The sequence below is a fragment of the Humulus lupulus genome, chromosome 7 (assembly GCF_963169125.1).
Source record: "Humulus lupulus chromosome 7, drHumLupu1.1, whole genome shotgun sequence".
In the NCBI taxonomy this organism is placed as follows: domain Eukaryota; kingdom Viridiplantae; phylum Streptophyta; class Magnoliopsida; order Rosales; family Cannabaceae; genus Humulus; species Humulus lupulus.
Genome location: NC_084799.1, coordinates 194908657 through 194931305, shown reverse-complemented (window position 1 = coordinate 194931305; position 22649 = coordinate 194908657). Strand labels below are relative to the sequence as shown.

At 33.4% G+C, this 22649-nt stretch overlaps 1 protein-coding gene and 1 long non-coding RNA gene across 5 annotated transcripts; one reads left to right on the top strand and one right to left on the bottom strand.

Annotated features, from left to right (window-relative positions):
* Nucleotides 1-2597: 2597 nt before the first annotated feature.
* On the bottom strand, nucleotides 2598-5024 carry LOC133789030 (uncharacterized). The gene is made up of 2 exons (XR_009873443.1): nucleotides 4442-5024; nucleotides 2598-3094 (listed from the first exon to the last, which is right to left on the bottom strand). It is a non-coding gene; the product is annotated as an uncharacterized LOC133789030 (long non-coding RNA).
* A 7593-nt stretch (nucleotides 5025-12617) lies between these two features.
* LOC133789029 (uncharacterized) lies at nucleotides 12618-22085 on the top strand. 4 transcript variants are annotated; one of them, XM_062226745.1, is made up of 10 exons: nucleotides 12618-12723; nucleotides 12869-14279; nucleotides 14384-14413; nucleotides 15438-15496; nucleotides 20474-20569; nucleotides 20654-20895; nucleotides 20975-21190; nucleotides 21256-21348; nucleotides 21431-21535; nucleotides 21614-22085. In XM_062226745.1, the coding sequence occupies exons 5-10, from the start codon at nucleotides 20476-20478 to the stop codon at nucleotides 21956-21958; spliced, it is 1095 nt and encodes a 364-aa protein (XP_062082729.1). In that variant the 5' UTR covers nucleotides 12618-12723; nucleotides 12869-14279; nucleotides 14384-14413; nucleotides 15438-15496; nucleotides 20474-20475; the 3' UTR covers nucleotides 21959-22085. The 4 variants fall into 4 exon arrangements, 2 of the variants coding, with proteins under 2 accessions (XP_062082729.1, XP_062082730.1); XM_062226746.1 differs by lacking the exons at nucleotides 12618-12723; nucleotides 12869-14279; nucleotides 14384-14413; nucleotides 15438-15496 and adding an exon at nucleotides 20239-20371; XR_009873442.1 differs by lacking the exons at nucleotides 12618-12723; nucleotides 20975-21190; nucleotides 21256-21348; nucleotides 21431-21535; nucleotides 21614-22085 and having other exon boundaries at nucleotides 12730-14279; nucleotides 20505-20569; nucleotides 20654-20723.
* The last annotated feature ends 564 nt before the right edge of the window (nucleotides 22086-22649 follow it).

Here is a 22649-nt window from a genome sequence, read left to right as displayed (position 1 = left end):
GTTATTTCATTATTTTTTTAAAAAAGTATGTTACTTTTACAAAATTTCAATATGTTTCTACGTACCCAACCTAACCTATATAAAACAACAACACAATAATATCCAATAGGTATTAATTATTAGATTTGGAATGGGAATGAGTAATGATAAGGATCACTTTTATATAAACAGCCATGTAAGTCTTCTGTTAGCCACATGTGTTGAAAGTTAACGGAAGTCCTTCTTTACATTACTGTGAATATTTCGGGAGGAATTTTTAACGGCCTGAAAAAATTAGGAGGCACGATACGGTAGTGGTAATAGTTCGGGGGTAAAAAATCTAAATAGCATTTTTTTAATTATGAGATAGCAACATGCATGGGTTGAAACTTCAAACATTATTGAAAATGCAATATAGAAGAAAAGTCTTGGCATGTTGCCCTTTAGTCTTTATCATATATTGGAAGGGGCCCCTTCTTTTGTATATAATGTTCACTAAAAAACAAATGGCAGGATATACAGATATTAGTCACTTTAATTGGAACAAATAGCCCAAATGCTTTTACTATTAACTTGTTATAACTCTGAAATGGACTCTTAATTTTGTTAAATGGATGACTGTGGTTATGTTTTAGAGAGGGAGAAAAGAAAAGTGCGATGACTATAGAGTATGAGATGCTTGTGTTATTTTGAAGGAGAGATCTAATTCATTTTGTATTTTTCATCTATGTAAAAATTAAAGATTGATATTCTTTTATTAATATATAGAATAGATATGTTGTATAATTATAGAAAAAAGAAAAACATTTTTGACAAAATTTACAAGAAGACTAGGAAAGTGGTCCCAAAAAGCAGACTTGCCGAATTAACAATTTTATTACTATATTCAACAGGACTAGCTTAGACTTATAAAGTATAAACCATTACTTATACTAGTCAAAATATACTCTCTTTCACTAGGTGTATACTATATATCAAGTTCACAGTATTAATTCTTCATATGTAGCTAGCCAATCAAGGCCATTGTCTTAATTTTCTTTCTCAATTTAGTACAGCAATAGGTGATATGTAAAGCTCTTTAATTTGTATCCACAAGCACTTTGGGTGATATCTAGAATAATGGATAATCACATATACCAAACAATCAATAAGATTCTATATTGACATGAGTCTATGACAGCGAAATGAATGAGCTAGTTAGTTCAGTTAGTTCTATCCAAGTATTAATATAAAGAAAAACTCCATGTGTTAAGGTTATTAGGATTACTTAATTTCTCCTAATTAATGAGTATATGTTCCAATTAAACCATTTTGACCTAAATATTTTTGTAAAAAAATAAAATCAGAATGTGCCTCATTTATCTCTTCTATATAATGATAATAAATGTGTAGATAACAGAAATTTTTTGTTTTAAGGGTTTTTTATTTTTTTTACGGAATATTTTTATATTTAACAGAATATTCATATATTTAACGGTAGTTTGTAAACACTTAAACTTAAACTTAAATAAAATAAAATAAATAGTTAAAAAAATTAAAATTGGATATTTTTGAGATATTTTACCATGATAATTATTTAAAAATAATAAATAATTAAACAAATCAAAATGGAATATTTTTGAGATATTTTATAATGATAATTATTTAAAATTAATAAATAATAAAATAAATTAAAATATGATATTTTTTTAGATATTTTACAATAATAATTATTTAAAAATAATAAAATCATACATTTTATAACTTAAATAAAATTTAATTAAACTTTAACTCACTTATTAGAATAATATCATATAAACATATAATATAATCTACTGTCAATTAGCAACAAATTGTTTTTTTTTTAAAACTAGCAAGAAACTTAAATTTAAAATCCACGTATAATATTTAATATTATATTAAACATATAATATATATTTATATGAAGTAAATATAAACTTAAACAAAAATAAATAAATTATTTAATTAAAATAATATATTTATTTTAAATTTATATGACATTAATATAAATTTAATAAAAATTCTATAAATAATACTAAGCAAACGTGCATATTGCACGTTGCTTGTATCTAGTATATATATATATGGGAGCACTTTTAATGGTTCCTACATATGGATAGTTACTTTAATATTAATCATTAGATTAAGATCAATGATCCATATTTATAATTGTTAATTAATATTTTTTAAAATAAATTTTAATTTTTATTAGAATGGCTACCTGATTACATGGCGAGATTGTACTCCTAAAATATACGGTCTGTTAAAATTTCCCCCTGAACTATTGATACTATTAGATTGTGCCTATGTTACGATTTGCATAAAATAATTAATATTTTTGTCATTCCCCAAACTTTGACAACTACCAAATTATGCCCACTTTAATTATAAAAATTTAAGAATCTACATTTTTATTAGTTCTTAAAAAATTTAAGAAAAAATATTAAAAAAAATTAATAAAAGACTAAAATTATTTTTTAAAAGAAAAAATAAATTATTACAATTAAAAATATCAAATTCCTTTCTATTTTATGCAAAAATCATAATAGGAGAACGATACGATAGTATTAATATTTCATAAGAAAATTTTAATTAACCACATATTTTAGGAAGTATAATTTAAGAGGCAAAAATACTATTTATATTCATTAAGATATATTGCATTTGCAAGAGTGGGTACACTACTCGATCTTGCAAAACCAGTCTGCAGGCTTTCTTATTACATAAAATAGTATTAGTACGTACTATATAATATATTGTTCATATCTCCCTTTTATTGGTTTTACACGATGAGGATATATTTATATAAAACACATAACACTAACACAGCTGATGATGATGAGCTAGCTTTGGCAGCACTTAGAGAATTATTATTAATTCCATGGCCTTCAGGTGAAGAGATGATTTAAGTAGATCGATCTGATCTGATCTGATCTGATTGATCTAATCATTCAATGGCCATGAGGTACGCAGTGGCCGCCGCGGACATAGATAGTACAGGGCGGGGCTTTTGGGGCTTTTGGTACGCATGGGGAATAGCGTTTTCCGCGGCCACAAGAAAATGGAATTTGGCCAGGCGGTGCTGCTCCGATCACTCGCTTGTAAATAGGAGCACCTGTAACATCATTAATAATATATATTACAAATCTACCACGGTATATATATTAATTATCTTTAAAAATATTGACACCGTAAATACTTAAGTTCGTACTTTTATTATACTTAAATATTTAATATTTATTTTTTTATCACAATTGTTATTTTTTCTGTTAATAGGAAAATATCAAACTTTTTAATTGGGGATATTGGCAGCATTAATACATAAATTTATATAATTGTTGCATTTAAATACCTAACTTTTGATATTTGAAGCATAAATATATATAAAAATATCATTTTGGCCCCTATATTTTTCTTGAATATGCAATTGGTTCGTGTTTTGTTAAATGACAATTCAGATCCGGTATTTTACAAAATGGATCAAAATAGTACTTTAGACCCGAGTTTAGTCAAAATATTTTCAATTATAAGATCAATTATCGGGTCGTTAGTGATGTAATGAGTTCAGAGAAGTGGAGAAAGTGGTCGAAGAGCTGAGAATGAAATATTATATTTGATTTTTTTTTACCAAAATTGGATATAAGATACTATTTAGATCCATTTTGTAAAACAAAAATCTGAATTGTCATTTAACAAAACACAGGAACCGATCACGTAGCATATTTTCTCTATTATATATGTAGTATCACAAATAAATATTATTAGTGAATTAAGAAAATATCAATTAATTAACGTACGTAAATATATTTATTAATTTTCTTTAATGATATACATTATATTAGTTGACTCGTGCTTCTTTTACTTACCATGGTTTAATATACATATACATAGGTGATTTTGTGGCATGAGTTTCAAAAAGAGCCATGTTGGTAGAGCTATTTTGTATTTGTGATTCTTAAACAGTTTTCGATGCATTTTTTTTTTATTACCGTATATATTGTAGTTATTTAGAGTATCCTATTTTGAACCTAGTTTTTTGGCACTGTAAATTATTCATAATTTTCTGAATATTTACATGATACTCTAAATAAGTAGAATATACACGGTCATAATATAATTTTCAGAAAATTATAGAATATCTTGAAAAATGAAAATAAAATTAAAGAAAAGGAAGACAATTTCCACTAAGAAAGGAAAAGAAAAATATAAAATTATAGAAAAACAAATTATATAATTAATATTATCTTTACACAAATATTAAAAGACAATACACTAATTACTTATTTGAATACAAGTATTTCATAATATTTATAATTTCAAATATTATCAGTTTTTAAGTACATATGTATAAACAATTTACAATAAAGATGTATATACACAATAAATAATACAATATTATTTATTAAACTAAAAATAATCAACGTAATAACTAAGTAATGAGAAGGGAAAGCATTTTTCTCACCTTCTTTTAATTCTCGAGCAAGGACTAATGACGATGAGAAGAAGAGAATGGTAGACAACACAACTGTAATTAGTATAAGAGAAGACTTCATCTTGTTTTTGGATATTTTGGCTTCTACATCTTCCTCCTATTTATAGCCGAACAATAATAGGCTAGGTGGCAAAACAGTAATTTTAGCTAAAGCAAAAGAGTACAGTGGAAATAGTGGAATGATCACCCATGTTAACTAATGAAAATAATTGGAATTTCGTATTAGGATATTTTTGTTGAACTACACATGTACATCAAAATTATAATTAAAATCAAAATGCTACCCATTTTAGTTCAACTAATTATATAATATATGACATTAATAATCGATCATAACTGAAACGATAATAAATTGAAAGATGGCAATCAATGAAAGAAAAATATTTGGCCAGAAAAGTAAAAAAATTGAGAGTCAAGAACATGATCTGCCAGGATTTGAATTAAATAAGGTACTCTTAATATTGGTAGTAATTGAGAGACAAAAACAAATGGAAAGGCCGTGAATTATATGGTTCCCAAACAAAGCAGTGAACCCCTCATCTATATATTTTCCGTGCGAAATATTTGCCCTCACCTTTGTTATACATTATCACCCCCCACACACACACATATATATATATGAGACACTTTTAATGGTTACTATCTATAGATAGTTACTTTAATATTAACAGTTATATTAAGATTAATGATCCATATTTAAAATTGTTAATTAATATTTCTAAAAATAAATTTTAATTTTTTAAAATTTTTATAAATATTACCTGATTACATGACGATCACATATTTATTAAATTAAAAAAAATCTTATTTAAGCATTGTATATGAAAATTCGAAATTAATGTAGAAAAAATATTTACATGTTGGTGACTTCTATATCATGTCACTATATTGTCACATCATCATAATTGTTAGTACCCATCTATGGGTAGTAACCATTGAAAAAAGTCTTCCACACGTGTATATATATATATCACTTCTATATAAAAAATGTGTAAACAACGAAAATTCTTAATTTTAACCATTTGTTTTATTAACTTTAAGAAAAATATTCTAAATATTTAACTAAATGTACTTTTAAAACTAACTAAAAATAAATATTTATTAATTATATTAATATAAATTCAAATATTATAAAATATCATTATTATATTAATATTTCATATAAAACTACATTTATAATAATTATAAATTATTATTGTTATAATAATATTAATTAGTAGAAGACTAGATATTTAATATGTATAATAATATATGTATATATATCTTCTATATAAAATATATGTAGAAAACAGAATTTTTTTGCTTTAATATTTTGTTAATTTTAACGGAATATTCTAAATATTTAACGGAATATACCTTTAAAATGAATTAAAAATAGATATTTATTAATTATATTAATATAAATTTAAATTCAAATTCAAATGTTAAAAATTATTGTTATACCCAGATTTCGAGCTATGGTATATATGATCTCGAAAGATGGATTTGCAACAAATGGTCTCGTAAGGTTTAAAGTACGCTCCAGGATTGAATATCGAGCCTGCAAGACTCGATATGACCTCGAATGCGATGACCTCGAACGTTCACGATCTCAAAAGGTAGCTCCCTTAACATATCTATCTTCAGGAATGACCTCGGATCAGGGGGTCCGAGCTCGACGCACATACGATCTCGAAAGCCACGCGACCTCGGGAGATGTCTCTAGCTCGAAAGATGACGGGAAACCTGGGAAGCTAAAGTCTTAGAGATACATGATAACCACCTTGAATATCTATAAGTATTGTAAATACGAGATGTAATCCTCATATATTATTGTAAATCCCCTAAAATCGTGGGATATTACTTGGTCAGTTATACGTCCCCTGGTCTTCAGGAGACGTTTCCTTTTATATCTGATTATAGGCATTTAAAGACCTTTATTTGATTTACACAAAAAGAGTAACTACCCAAAATATGTGGGATAATATTATGCAGCCTTCTCTATAAATAGAGAGGCCATGCACCATTGTAAATGACCGAAATTCTGAACCTTGATAGAAAACTCTGAAGAATTCATGCTGAAGAATTTTCAGAGATAATCTTGAGTTTAATAACAGAGACTCGTGGACTAGGCAGATTTAACTGCTGAACCACGTAAAAATTGCGTGTTTGTATTGTCTTATTTTAATTGTCTATTATCAATTATTGTTTATGTGCTCTTCTTTCACTGTTTGACGAAAAACGGCGTCAACAGTTTGGTGCTTTCATTGAGAGCCTTAAGCATTCATCCCTGAAAGAATCATGGCCACTAACAATCAGAACACGCCTGAGGGAAATTACCCAAGACGTCCTGAAAAACAACCAATGGAGAACCCGGATGTTGAGGAGAGGAGTGGGTCTTCTGATTCCCGGGGACCACCGCCTCCACCAAGGGATGAGGATATGTACTACAATCCGGAGCGGTATGTTCCCATTGTGGAACTAGAAAACTGGCAGTTAAAGCAGCTGTTGGCAGAGGCCAACAAACAGAATGAGGAGTTGACAAGGATAGCCGCAGAGGCGCAGGTGGCTCAGCCCCCGCCTCCGCGCGAAAACCAAGTGCCTCCTCCAAGGGACATGCATGTTCCTCCCCGGAGACCTCGTGGGCGTCCACGAAAAGATGCTGCCACAAGGAGGCTGACTCAACCTCCGGCACCAGCAAAGCCATCCGCTCCTCCCAGGCCACAGAGGAGTACTCGAGCTCGGGTCCAGCCTAACCCGCCTGTGGAAGCACCTGCAGGAACTAAGAATAACCGAACCCCTACAGAGGCTCGGACTCAGGTACCTGGGAGCGCACCGAATGCGACTGACCCGTCTCGGGCAAACTCTGGACCCTCTAGGCCGCGACAAGGGTGGCAGCCACCGTCGCCTATACGGTTCCCTCCGTCACCCATAAGATATCCTTCGCCACCCCGTAGAAACGCTCAACCTGTTCGAGATCAGGATCAAGGGCGTGTAGGGGATAGACAAGGAAACAGGGAGACTTTCCAGGAGCGGAGAGGCGCTCCATCTGAGAGAAGTCAGACGTCTCGGTCTCGCACTGCGGAGACGAGGCGACATGGAAAGAATCCATCGCGAAATAACCGAGCAATGAGTTTCACCAGTGATGAGTTCGGAGAGACCATGTCCGTCAGCAAACACGACCGAGGTCGTAAGAATACTGGAAGTCGCAAGAATCGTCCCGACCTGCGCAATCATCTGAATCAGAGTCGGGGGAATGGAGATCAAACAAATCCGGACCTGAGGGATCGCTTAAATAGGCGTAGAGATCCCTCGCGGAGAAGCGAGCCTGGAATCACGATCAATGACAGTCAATTCCAGACAGCACCTCCTACTGACCCAGTCCAAGAAAGAATCGATCAGCTCGAAAGAGCCTTTAGGCTTTTGAAGAATGAACGAGGAAATGGTCGATATGAGGACTCTGATGAGGAGCTCGAGCCGTTTGCTCCCCATTTTTCTGACACTCAATTTCCTCAAGGGTTTCGGATTCCTCACGTCCCAACATTTGAAGGAAAGACCGACCCATGTAGTCACCTGAGCACGTTCAACACTATCATGAGAGCCAGTAACGTGGGTTACGAGCTCAGGTGCATGTTGTTTCCAACATCATTGGCAGGACCCGCCAGAAGTTGGTTTGAAAAGTATAAGAGACACTCAATAACCTCATGGGAGTAGTTTTCTAAAGACTTTAAGAAGCAGTTCAGAGCAATGGTGGGGGTCAGACCAGAAGCATCCACCTTAACTAACGTCCGGCAGCAACCGGGCGAAACATTGAAGAGTTACCTAACAAGATTTAATCTGGAAGTAGCCCGAGCTCGGGACGTGGATGACAGTGGACACCTAATGGCTATCTGAGCTGGTGTATTACCAGGAAGTGCCCTTTGGGACGACATGCAAGGGAAACCAGTAAGGTCAATAACCGAGTTTAACAGACGAGCGCAAAGGTTTGTCAATGTAGAGGAAGCGAGGTCGATGCTCAAAGCGACCTCCCAGTCAGAAACTACAACGATAAACGTCAACTCTGCCTCAACCTCGGCAGACCCAGCAGCTCCAAAGCCTACCTCGGAGAATCTCTCCAAGAGGAAAAAGAACGAAGGAAGTAACCCCGAAGCTGAGGGAGGAAAGAAAAAGAAAGGAGAGAGGTATTTCTCCGTGTATAGAGTGCACACCGAGCACAACGAGTCTCGGGAAAACATATACCTAGCTAATGAAAACCAGGTCCCCTTTAGGCGTCCGGACCCAATGAGAAATCAAAAATCCAAGAGGGATTCCAGTAAGTATTGCCGTTTCCACAGAGACACCGGGCAGACAACTGATGAATGTCGACAAATGAAGGACGAGATCGAAGGGTTGATCTTGAGAGGTTACTTCCGGCAATATGTCAAAAACCAGAGTACTGGTCAGACGGCCGCGAGCCAGAGAGTAGCCGCGCCTCCTACGACACACAATAATAACTCCCGATCTCAGGAAGAAGACAGGCCCCCGCCGATAGATGGAGAGGACGTAATAACCATCTTGGGAGGGCCTCATCTCGCAGGAGGGGGCATGAATGCCCAAAAAAGATATGTTAACGAGTTAAAGACAGGGGACGGGTCTCCTTATGAACCCAAACCTAGGGCGCCAAAAAGCCAGAGGATTGAAACACAGCCAATAACCTTCACCGAGGAAGACGCCTCCCATGTTCAGTTCCCTCATCATGATCCACTGGTCATTACCCTTCGGCTTGCTAACAAAAGAGTCCGCCGAGTTCTCATAGATAATGGGAGTTCAGTCAACATTCTTTACAAAGCAACCCTCGAGAAAATGGGACTCTCCCTTCGCGACCTGAAAGCATGTGCAACCACCTTGTACGGCTTTTCAGGAGAAGGAACTGCCTGTATGGGATCAATTGAGCTCCCCGTGACCTTGGGAGACTATCCAGTCTCGGTGACCAAGATAATGGAGTTCGTGGTGATAGACTTGCCATCTGCCTACAATGTGCTACTCGGGAGACCCGCCCTGGTCAGGCTAGGGGCAGTTTCATCAGTAAGGCATCTGGCCCTTATGTTTCCGACCCCTAGCGGAGTCGGGACATTAAAAAGGGACCAACTGGCAGGGATGGAATGCTATAGCATCTCCTTGAGGGGAAAGAAGCAAACGAGCGCTCAGGCACTCGTTATCATACAAAATAAAGATGGAACGGTCTTAGAAATCGACGAGGAGATTGATCCGAGGATTGAGGAGAAAGTTGACCTCGAACCTCTAGAGGAGCTCGAAGAAATTCAGCTCGAGGAAGCTGAACCCTTGAGAAAGGTGAAGGTCGGGAAACACCTCCCAGATGAGACAAAATAGCAATTAATATGCTTTCTGAAGAAAAACCAGGATGTCTTTGCATGGTCACACTCAGACATGGTGGGGATAAGCCCGAATGTAGCAAGCCACGCACTAAACATAGACAAAAGCTTTCCCCCGAAGCAACAAAAGCGAAGAAAACTGGATGAAGACAGAAAGAAGGCGTTAAAAGAGGAGGTTGACAGGTTAAAGGCAAACCAATTCATTAGGGATGCCTTTTACCCTGTCTGGGTAGCCAATCCGGTGTTGGTCCCAAAGCCCAATGGGACGTGGAGAACCTGTATTGACTACTCATATCTCAACAAAGCTTGCCCAAAAGACTATTTTCCGTTACCAAGGATTGACCAGCTCGTAGATGCCACGGCGGGGCATGGCCTGATGTCGTTCATGGATGCCTATTCTGGATATAACCAGATCCCCATGCATGCCCCCGACCAAGAACACACGAGCTTCATCACGGATAAAGGGCTATATTGCTATAATGTCATGTCATTCGAGCTCAAGAATGCTGGAGCCACATATCAGCGGCTCGTAAACATGATGTTTTCAGAGCAAATAGGGAACAACATGGAGGTTTATGTTGATGACATGCTTGTAAAGTCTCAACTCAACAAGAACCATGTTGATGACCTCGAAGAGTGCTTCGGCGTGCTTAGGAAGTATAACATGAAGCTGAATCCTCAAAAGTGCACTTTTGGGGTATCTTCGGGAAAATTTCTGGGCTTTATTGTGAACTCCCATGGAATCAAGGCTAATCTCGACAAAATAAAGGCCCTGATTGACATGCCATCACCTCGGAAGCACAAAGATGTCCAAAGCTTGACTGGCAGGATGGCAGCCCTAAGCAGATTCATCTCGAAGTCAACGGATCGTGGCCTCCCATTCTTCAACTTATTGAGAGGAGGTAAGAAGTTTGAATGGACAGAGGAGTGCGAGCTGGCCTTTCAGGAGCTCAAAAAGCACCTAGTGGAACCGCCCATCCTATCAAAACCAGAAACGGAGGAAGTATTCCAGGTAGCTTTAGAGGCCACCGAAGCTTCGACCCCTGCGAGTTCAAGCCCTCACGCGCCACCTAAGACAGACAACAAAGAAGATCGGTTTTGGGTTTTCCCAAAGTTTCCGACGAGATTCCGACCACCTTGGGTCGTTGTGAGTCGAGCCACCACCACCATCGTACTCAACACTTTCATGCGAGCAAAACCCAACCAAGGATCAGATTAGAAGTCGCCGAATTTCATTTTTGGTGTTCGTCGGAATCTATGGAGGCCAAAACTTTTTACCTCCAATCCGGCCACCACATTCCGTTCCACGAAGAACCACCACCACCACGACGTTCCCCGAGCCTTAGGTTTCGAAAGCCAATCATTGTTTTCTCGAACCACCGTCGCCGGTGGTGGCGCTGCCACTGTTGCCGGAGCTCCGGCGGGAGCTTTGGCCACCTATTCATTTTTTAAAAATTAATAATAGAACTTTTTAGGACTCGCACATTTTTTGCGAGTCCTAAAAAACCCTAGTTTTTAAGGGCTCTCAAATAGAGGACTCGTGCCCCGCGAGTCCTAAAAACCCTTTTTTGTAGTAGTGCTACAATTGTTCCAAGAATGCTGCTAGCTCCGACCAGCTCTGCAGTATTGCCGAGAAGCCCTAATCCTTAGCTAAAAGCCCTAATTCGAAGTCCTCATCAGGAAAAAAAAATTCCCTAATTTGAAAATATATGTGTCCCTTATCCCTTTTTTAATTAAAAGTTTTTATGGCACACTTCGCAAGCCCTTAATACTCTTTTAGAGCATTCTTTGCAAGCCCTTAAAAATCCACTGACCAATTTTATTTTCTCATGGTTTTTTAGGACTCACTTATTTTATTAGGATACTTATTACGAGCTTTAAAATGTGTTTTTTAAATACTCTCAGTGAGTGTCCTAAAAACTTCAGAGATTTTTTAAAGCACTTGCATTTAGCCGCGTGTCCTAAAAATGTGATCCGTATGGGATATTTTGTAGTAGTGCAAAGATATTTTATTTTGTTTTAACGTAATGGTCCCATATTGTATTAGGGGCTTAGTGCAAAATGACCCTTAATGTTGTGTGAAAGTAACTAAATGTCCATGTTTTTAATTTTGTAGTAAAATAGCATAATCATCTATTTAATATCACATATTACCAAATACATCATTTAACAAATTACTATTTTATTCTAAATATTTTAATATTATGGTATATGTATATTAGTTTTATTTAATTAGTTTTTATTTTAAAGTTATTTTGATTTTTTTTTGTTTTTTATGGGTTGTTGAATGATATACCATACCACAAAATATATATACTAAGTTGAAAAATAATATACCATCAAAACTTACAAAATTATTACTAAAAAATGTATATACTATGCTAACAAAGTTATATAATACCATTAAAATGTATATACCATGATACAAAATTATATACTACCACTATGTATAATAAAAAAGAAATTAAATATCACAAAAAAAAATTATATACCATACCACAAAAAACATATACACTAATTGGAAAATAATATACCAACAACCTATAAAAAACTTAAAAAATCAAAATAACTTTAAAATTAAAACTAATTAAACAAAACTAATATTAATATACCACTATATTAAAGTCATACAGTCCTAAATAAATAAATAAATTATAAAAAATGGCAATTTAGGTAATCAACAATGTAAAATGGTCATTTATCTATAATTTAAAAAATGAGGACATTAGCTTCTTGATGGCTTTATTTTGAGTCATTTCCTATAATTTCTCATTTGTATTATTTTAATAAGGCCCCACTAAACTTTTGGACTATTATTGACATTTCTCTAAGTAAGCATAAAAATGACATTTTCACAAAATTAGGCAAGATATGGCGTTTTACATGAGCGGATTTTGATGGGTAATATCAATTTTTAATTTAATTAACATATAAGTTTGAAATAAAACATAAAACTAATAAAAATCAAAACCCTGGAACAAAAATCAGAAAAGAATCAAAATCGTGTTCATCATGTTCTTCTTCTTCTTCCATCTTGCTTTTGCAGGTACCTTGCTACAAAATATGAAGCCGGAGACGGAGGTGACAACTGGGTTGAGTTGTGGCTACGATGACTTTTGACTTGTCGCTGCGATGAGGCTTAAGATCTGCAATGGAGGTTGGTCTGAGGTTTCAAATCTAAGGATGGTCAGGTTGCGGAAGGACGTCAAGCTCCCCTTCCGATCAGTAATCTCTGGGAAATGAAGATATGAACCCGACGAGATGGCGGTTGGAGGCTCAACGACAAGGTTCTTGGTTTCTTCTAGGTGCGACGACACCAGATCTACACTAGGTGACAAGGCCTTCAATCTGACGTGGGGCGATTGACGAGGCTTCAGATCTAGCATCCATGAGTTCGGTCGACTTCGATTTGCAGATTTGGGTTGGAGGAGGTGAGGAGTTTTACTCAAGCTTCTGGGTTTCAAGGGTTTCCTATGTTCTTGCAAGATTAAAGAGCTTTTGTTGTCATGGTATGAGATCCAATTTCTAGTTTGAAATGTGGGTTTGTTGGATTTTTTGAGGGGAATATTCTGATCTAATTTCATGGTTTATTAAGCAATTTTTTGTTTCATTTTTTGTATTTATGAATAAATTTGGGTTCATGAGATTTTGAACATTGATTTTTATTTTAGGTTTGGTTATTTTAGATCTAAGATGAGATATTGCCTTAGTGATGATGACCAATTTTTCTTCTTTTTTGAATCTAGGTTTGAGATGAAATCAATAACACATTTTAGTTTTTTGATTTAGCTTTTTCTTTGAAGCAGGGTTTGAGATGAAATAAAGAACACACTTTAGTTTTTTTATATACATTTTTTCTTTGAATTTGTGTTTCAGACGTTTATTTTGTTTTAATTAAGTTTTGTTTAAGATTTTACTTTTTTTAATTAAGTTTACCATATATATTAAAATTTTATTTTTAAATTAAATATTACATTATTTAAATTTATTTTAAATGTTTTAATTTTAAAAATTAATTTAATAAAAAATTAAATGTTAAAATTAATTTATTAATTTATTAAAATGAAAAACCCAAGGCTATTTTGGTCATATTTAAAAAAAGTGTGACCAAAATTGGTCCATTGTACTCTTTTGTTGCATTTTGCAAAACGCGTGGTCTAAATTATCATAACAAAACACAAAGGTCCTGTTGGTACACTACAAAAAAAACGTCCTATACCGAGAACATCGTACCGAGTACAAGTTCTCGGTATAGATCTTTTACACACCCGCCTCTTTTACGCGGTTTTTTTATTCTAGTTTGTGTACCGAGCTCATTTATCTGAAATGGAAAAAAACCAAAACTCGTTTTCTCCGCCCCCCATTTCTGTTTTCCTGCATTTCGGCCCCCACAAACTTTGTTTTTGGTCAAAGTTTCCCTTCCAAAGGCGATTTAAGTGGCTATAAGGCTTATTGAGGTAATTATTTACAAATATTTCAGTTTTTTTTTTGTATAAATTGTTAAATTTTTTTTTCAGTTTTGATTTTTTATAATGAGTTTTTCGTGGTATTTTTTTTTCAGGTTTTGCATTGTATACCAGCGGTTTTAGAGGTATTTCACATTTTCTTTGTAATTTTTTGGTTTTATTTATATTTTTTGCATAAATATATTTAGGGTTTTATTTATAATTTGTTTAATATTGTTAATATATTGTTATTTGTTATATTATATATATAATTTCTGATTATGTAATTAAAATAGGTAAAAATAATAATTTGTGATGAAAATTATTTAAAAATTTAGTGATATCCAATTTAGAGGAAATAATATATTGTGTAGTATTTTTGTAAAATACATATATAGTTTTAAGATTTAGTTAGTTTAATCCTATGATAAATAATTAATTTATTAGTATGAAAATTTATTAATTTAATAATTTATTTTTTAGGTATATAATTTGACTTTTAGTTATAAATATATGTTTATATGAAAATTTAATATTTGATTGTTTGTATTTTAGATTGAGTTAAATAATTTTAGTTTTAGATTATTAGATTTGGTTAATAAATTTTGATTATTAGAGTGAGTTTTGTTTATTTAATTTGAATTTTGTTGTTGTTGTTAATTTTTTTTATTCTTAGTGTTGATGAATATTGATGCTTTGTTTTTGTTGTTAATTTTTAGTAGAATTATGATATTTTAAATAGAAAATTGAATAATTAATAAAATTTAGAGTAATAATTATAAATTATATAGTCATTTACAATGTATTTGTATTGCTTTGTGTATGTTCTGCGACTGGATATTTTTTTATGTATTATTTGCAGGTTTTTAAATTTTGGGATATATGAAAATACAGTCGTTATGCTGCCCAATTTTTTTTAGAATTAAAAATACTCAATAAAATTTATAATTTAAGAAATAGTGAATTGATAAGTTGTATAATATATTTTTAATCATGATTAAATCAAATTAACAATAACATTATGCAACCAAATTTTAATAAAAATAAACATTAATCCTGAAATTTTATTTAAATAAGTAATAAATCTTAAAATAATTCTAACGATTTATTCATTTTATATATATATATTTATGAAATTGTATAATGATATTTTGTAATTTTTGTTTGAAGGTTGGGTATTCGGTTTTTGTTGGACTAAAGAGATTGCTAGCAAGATATTGAAGGCATTGGTAAGTTTTTTTTAATTTTTCTGTATTTTTTAAATTTTTTTTTTCAATTTTTGAATAATTTATGTTTTTTTATATAAATAATATAATATTAATTTTAATAAAAATATGAAATTATTATATTAGATAGAATGTATTTATTTTTAGGTTTTCAAAATATGTATTAGTAAAAATGATATTAGGAATTGGAAAATTGTTATATGATTGATTAGTATTTTTTTAAAAATAAATTCTATGTTGTTTTGGTGAATTTTATGTGTATTAAACATATTAGTAAACATATTTAATATTTTTTTAGAATTGTAAAATTTAGAGATATTGTGAATATTAGTAGAAGTACTCAATAAAATTTCTAATTTAATAAATAGTGAATTGATAAGTAAAATAATATATTTTAAAATTAAGATTAAAAAAATTAACATTAACATTATGCAACTAAATTTTAATAAAAATAAACATTAATTAAATAATTTAAGTAATAATTAAATCCTAAAGTAGTTAAATAAATTTTAAACAAATCTTAGAAATTTTGTTTAAATTAATCAAACTATTCAATAAAGCATAAGTAAAATATGTAATTTAATAAATACTAAATTAATATGTAAAAAAATAATATGTGTTAGTTCTGATTAAATAAAATTAACAAATATATTATTAGAAAACCATTATTAAAATTAAAATTAAAATTAAAAAAATTAAATTTAATATTTGTTAGTTTTAATCATTATTAAAATTAAAATTAAAAAAATATGTTTTTAATATTATTTGTTAGTTGTTTTTAATTTTTCTGTATTTTTTTTAATATTTTTTTTCAATTTTTGAATAATTTATTTTTTTATATAAATAATATATTTTAAAATTAAGATTAAAAAAAATTAACATTAACATTATGCAACTAAATTTTAATAAAAATAAAAATTAATCCTAAAGTAGTTAAATAAATTTTAAACAAATTTTAGAAATTTTGTTTAAATTAATCAAACTATTCAATAAAGCATAAGTAAAATATGTAATTTAATAAATACTAAATTAATATGTCAAATTTAAATAAGTTTAATAATATTTACACTAAAATATATTATAGTTAGATATCATAAAACAACATAATTAACTTCAAAAAGCATAAGACATTAAAAAAAACATATTTAATTATATTTGCTTTTTTCTTTGGTAATAAGAAATTATTACCAAAGATATAATAGTGTTATTATCACATAGTGATAATATTATATTTTTTTAGTGTTCATCACAAGAAGCCTTAGACCTGTTTAGAGAGGGTGAGTCATTGAAGACTCTTACATTTGTCTCTCTCTGAATTAGGACACACACAAATTGATTGTAAGTTTGATGATTAGTGTTCCGTGCAGTGCTACATTCATACAATGTCGATCGACAAGAGTTGGATTAATTTGACAGATCGATTATCCGATGAGTATGAGGCTGGTGTGATGGATTTTCTCCAGAGAGCCCGGCAGTGCGTTGACTCAAGGGGATTGGTGAAATGTCCGTGTAGGAGGTGTGTCAACGTTGAATTTCAGACGATTGATGTATTAGAAAATCATCTTTTTGTAAATGGTTTTCTACGGAAATATACCAATTGGCATTGGCATGGAGAGGATGAAATAATACCAATGAGAGCTCGGATAGATCAAAATGATGAAGATGAAATGATGGATGTTCTCACTGATCTTATGCAAAATGACAATGACGAACAAGCGGAGAATGAGCGCGGTCAAGAGATACCTACAACTGACTACAGGAGTGGGCAACATTATAACGATTTGTTTGCTGAGATCGAGGCTCCATTATTCCCCGGGTGTCAAAATTACACTTCATTGAATTTCCTAGTGAAGTTAATGCATTTCAAAGTGTTGGGAAAAATTCCCAACAAAATATTTGATGGAATGCTGGAGTTGTTACATGATGCATTTCCAGCCCCAAATAAGCTTCCAAAATCGCACTATGCAGCGAAAAGGTTGTTGCGGAAACTTGGATTGGGCTACGAGTCAATCCATGTCTGCAAGCATGATTGCGCACTGTTTTGGAAAGAACATGCTGGAAAAAGAAAATGTCCTGTTTGTGGAGAGGATCGATGGGTGGACAAGAACACCAAGGGAAAGAAAGTGCCTCATAAAGTGATGCGTTATTTTCCTTTAACCCCTAGGTTAATGCGAAAATATGCATCGAGGCACATTGCTCAACATATGAGATGGCATCACGAGCAACGTATAAAAGAAGATGGTGTATTGCGTCATCCTGCTGATGGGAAAGCTTGGAAGGACTTTGACCGAAATAATCCAACATTTGCAATGGAACCCAGGAATGTGCGGCTTGGATTGGCTGCAGATGGATTCAATCCCTTTGGTAATATGAGTCTGTCTTATAGTATGTGGCCAGTAGTGTTGACGACATATAACTTGCCACCATGGTTGTGCATGAGAGAAACTAATTTCATGTTGAGTTTATTCATTCCGGGACCTCATTCGCCAGGAAAAGATTTTGATGTTTTTTTTAAGACCATTGATTGATGAGTTAAAAGAATTATGGGTGACTGGTGTACAGACTCGAGATGCAGTCGATGGTAGTTTCTTCACTCTTCGGGCAGCTTTGATGTGGACTATAAACGATTACCCAGCAAGGAGTAGCCTTTCTGGATGGACTGCTCAAGGTTATCATGCTTGCTCTACTTGCAATGTGGCAACACCATCTATTCGTTTACAAAAGAAGGTTGCTTTTTATGGTCATAGACATTTTTTACCAATCAAACATGCCATTAGAAGGGACAAGAAGACATATGGTGTCGTTGAAAAGAGATTACCACCACAGCCATTAACCATGTAAGAAATGTTCACACAAATGAGTTTTATACCTGATTCTCTTCCTGGTAAGCATGTCAGTTATGGCGGCCAAAAAAGAAAGCGTACAAAAGAGCAAGTTGGTTGGCGGAAAAAAAGTATATTTTTTGAGCTCCCATATTGGGCCAACATAATGTTGCGACACAATCTAGATGTTATGCATGTTGAGAAAAATGTGTGTGACAGTTTAGTAGGCACAATAGTTGGGCTGGAGAATAAGACCAAAGACACAGTTAGTGCCAGAGTAGACTTGGAGAAGATGAAGATGAGACCAGAGTTACAGCTGAGGAAGTTGAATGGTCGGATACAAAAGCCTGCGGCCAAATTCACTTTCACTGTTGAAGATCGCCAAAAGTTTTGTCGATTTCTTAAATCAGTGAAGTTTCCAGATGGTTTTGGATCTAACCTAAGGAAAAATGTGATTGATAATGACAATAAGATAACTGGTTTGAAATCGCATGATTGTCACATCATTATGTAACGCCTTTTGCCAGTTGGTGTGCATGCATTCCTAGAGAAATCAATGAGTACAACTATTATTGAGTTATGCACTTTCTTCAAGCTCATTTGTGCGAGAACTCTAAAAGTCTCAGATTTAGAAAAAGTCCAAACTTCAATTGTTGAGATTGTTTGCAAGTTAGAGAATATTTTCCCACCTGCTTTTTTCGATATCATGGTCCATCTACTAATACATTTACCGAAAGAAGCAATACTTGGAGGACCGGTTCACATGAGGTGGATGTATCCTTTTGAAAGGTATATGAAAAAATTGAAGAATTATGTCCGTAACAAAGCACGTCCAGAGGGGTCAATAGCAGAAGGATATGTGGTTGATGAGGCATTAACATTTTGCTCCATGTACTTGAAAGGTGTTGAGACAAAGTTCAATCGTCCAGACCGAAATGTAGATGTTGGTCCATCACTTAAAAAGATGTCGGTCTTTCGATCTCAGGGTCGTCCAATTGGTAAGAAATCATTGACAATTTTGGAAGATGAAGTGAAGAAAATAGCAGATTGGTATATTCTAAACAACTGCAATGATATCTTGCCATATCTTCGGTAAGTAATTAAAGTAGTTCATCATTTCATTGCATGTTTATTATAACACTTATTAGTAACTCTTAAATTAGTTGTTTTTGTTTTTTGCAGAGAGCATAGGGAAATTCTACAGACTAGAGGTGTTGAAAACCTAGACCAATTACATAGAGAGGAATTTCCTAATTGGTTTTATAATAAGATTTATCATCTTCGACAAACAGGATCCTTGGAAGTAGATGAAGAATTAATCTCTTTAGCAAACGGTTCTTCAACTCGTGTTGCATCGTACCCTGGGTGTGTTGTAAATGGAGTAAGATTTTTGTGTTATGACAGGGACAAGAATCGCAAAACTCAAAATAGTGGAGTCTCTGTAGCGGGTGTCGAAAATAGTACTTATTACGGCCAGTTGGAAGAAGTTTTAGTGATGTCTTATCTTTCTGGTTGTTCTGTTGTATTATTTAAGTGCAAATGGTTTGACACTAATCGGTCTTCAGGATTAAAGTTTGAGCAAAACATAACGAGTATCAAAACCAGTTCGGAGGCCTTCAAAGATGATAAATTTATCTTAGCAACTCAGGCTAACCAAGTTTTCTACATTGAAGACCTTAAAAATAAATCTCATTGGAAAGTCGTCCAAGAAGTGCATCACAGAAATGTGTGGGACATCCCACTAGTTGAAGAACAAGCGGAGGATGTAGAAGTAGATGTTATGCACGACACTAGTTCCTCTAATTTCCAATTATTCGTTGATCTTGGACCGTTGCCACAAATCAGCTTTGAACGTACGGGGGCTCCATTACAATTTGTTGAGATAGATAATGTTGCAATTGAGGAGGAGAGGGAGGAGGAAATGGAAGAAGAAGAGGAGGAGGAAGAGGAAGTGGAGGAGGAGGAGGAGGAGGTTGAATATGAAGATGATGAAGAGGAAGATGAACACATAGAAACCGATGATGATAGTGAAGATTATTATAGTGATAATTAAGTGGTAATTTTATAATATGTTGAAGTAATTATTTTTAACAATAAATAATTTTATATTGTCATTTTTAGCTGATAAATGTAATTTTAATATCGATTAATTTGACAGATATGGCTGATGTTATTGCTCAATCTCACAGGGGTGATGGTGGAGGATGCGATCCTCCACGTGGACCGGCAGATATCCCAGCTGATTGTGAACGAGGTAATATTTTACACATTGATATACTCCTTAAAATTTAACAATTAATCCATATTAATTTTAAAATATTGAATTTGCATACAATAGCGCTTCCAAGTAAACGTGGACGCCATAAGGGATTGAACACGCGGGAAAAGAGGGAACAGTTGGGGCGTCCTCTCCCTCTCGAGTGGGATGTGCGGGGGAGAACATATAAAGAGATCGGAGAGTACAGCTCAAATTTCTCAAGAGAGCTCGGATTACTTGTTCGACAGTACACAGATCCGGACTGTCCTCAATGGTCAAAAGTACCAAATGCCTCGAAAGAAAGAATACTTGCACATTTGGAAGTAAGTAGTTTATGTATTTTTATGTTAATTCTCATTTTATGTTATATGTGATATTTACTAATAAATGTTTGTAAATTAGGATGATTTGTTTGATATTGGGCGTACTAGATATGGAGAAGGGCATATGCCTGGGATCTTGAGAGGCATTGATACTTCGTGTGCTAAAAAGTATTCTGACTGGAAGTACGATATTAAAGAGCACTTAACGATTAATGGGCCACAAAATCGTTATGGTGGTTGCACGGATACGCAGTGGCAAAAAGCAATTGATTTTTTCCGTCGCCCAGAAATTACGGTATTAATTTCTTGCTAAACTTAACTATCTTAATTAAATATATTACTAACGATAACTTTTTGCAGAAACGTTCTGCGGTCAACAAGGAGAATAGAAAGAAACTGAAAGAGCTTAGCTATGGAGGTTCTCAGTCAATCCCAACCTTATGCTATAAAAAGGTTAGTTAATTAATTATTTTTTAGTTTATTTTTCTTATTTACGTTTAATTATTAATTTTATAAAAATATATGTATGTGACAGCGCAATTTAGAGACTGGGCAACTTGAGTCCATCCCGGATAGCTGGATGGATACTCACCATAAATCAGGCACAGGGTGGGTGACAGAGACAGCAAAAAATACTTGGGTACGTTAAGTTTTTTTAAACATTTTTCAAATTTTTAATTGTTTCAAAATTTTAATTACATTATACATTGTATCACAGGAGGAATTGCGTGCATACCGCGACACACAGCAGACACAGGCAACTGATACTGAGAGTTCCACACCAGTTTCGAGTGCGCCTGAAGATGAAGACATATCTTTGGTACAAAATGTCTTCGGAAAACGACGGGGCCACCAGAAAGGATATGGACGTATCCTTAACATAAGGGACCGAACTCCATTTGATTTTCGTCCTTCACAAACTAGAGATGAAGAGTTGTCTGAGATGAGAGAGCGTCTTCGACAGTTAGAGGAGCATGTCCGGACTCATTGTATCACCCCGGGATCTCAATCTGCCCCACCACCACCACCCGATGATCCTGATGTTGGAGCACCGACTCAGTAGGACTTATGTATGAATTTTATTACAATTGACTATTACATTATCATGTTTAAGACAAGTCTTTATTTTAATTCAACGAATACACTCTTATGTTTTTATTTATATCTTTAATATAAGTGTTTTAATTTTATTCTATTTTCTTATATTTAATTCAAAATAAATAAATAAATAAATAAGTAAATAAATAAATAAGGGAATAACAAATATAAAAAAAAAAATTGGGGACAAGTCTATACCGAGGACATTGTCCTCAGTATATACCACCAAGATGTCAGTATATACCAGTACGATGAGAAATTGAGGTTTGTTGTACCGAGGACATTTTCCACTTTCTACCGAGGACATTATCCTCGGTAAAACTAATACCGAGAATATTTTTAATGTCGTCGGTATAAGTTTTGTTTTACCGACGCGGCTGTACCGATAACTTTATACCGACGACATTGTCTCGGTATAGGATATACCGAGGACATTCCAGCTTATACCGAGGACATTTGTTCTCGGTATAGGCCCTGTTTTTTGTAGTGGTAACTTTTGCAAAACAGAGGGGTTAAAATGGTATTTATTCTAAAAAAAAATATATGCAACTTATATTCAAATATGCATTTGATAGATTAACTATGTTTAAAATATATATTAAGTGATGAATTTATACATAATATTATTTATTATAATTAAATATATTACCTAATAT

What these genes read in the sequence shown, in the direction of transcription:
- LOC133789029 (XM_062226745.1), top strand. Translation starts at nt 20,476, where the DNA reads ATGGCTGATGTTATTGCTCAATCTCACAGGGGTGATGGTGGAGGATGC. An exon ending in CCCAGCTGATTGTGAACGAG is followed by an intron (nt 20,570 to 20,653) that starts GTAATATTTTAC and finishes TGCATACAATAG; the next exon opens with CGCTTCCAAGTAAACGTGGA. An exon ending in AGACAGCAAAAAATACTTGG is followed by an intron (nt 21,536 to 21,613) that starts GTACGTTAAGTT and finishes ATTGTATCACAG; the next exon opens with GAGGAATTGCGTGCATACCG.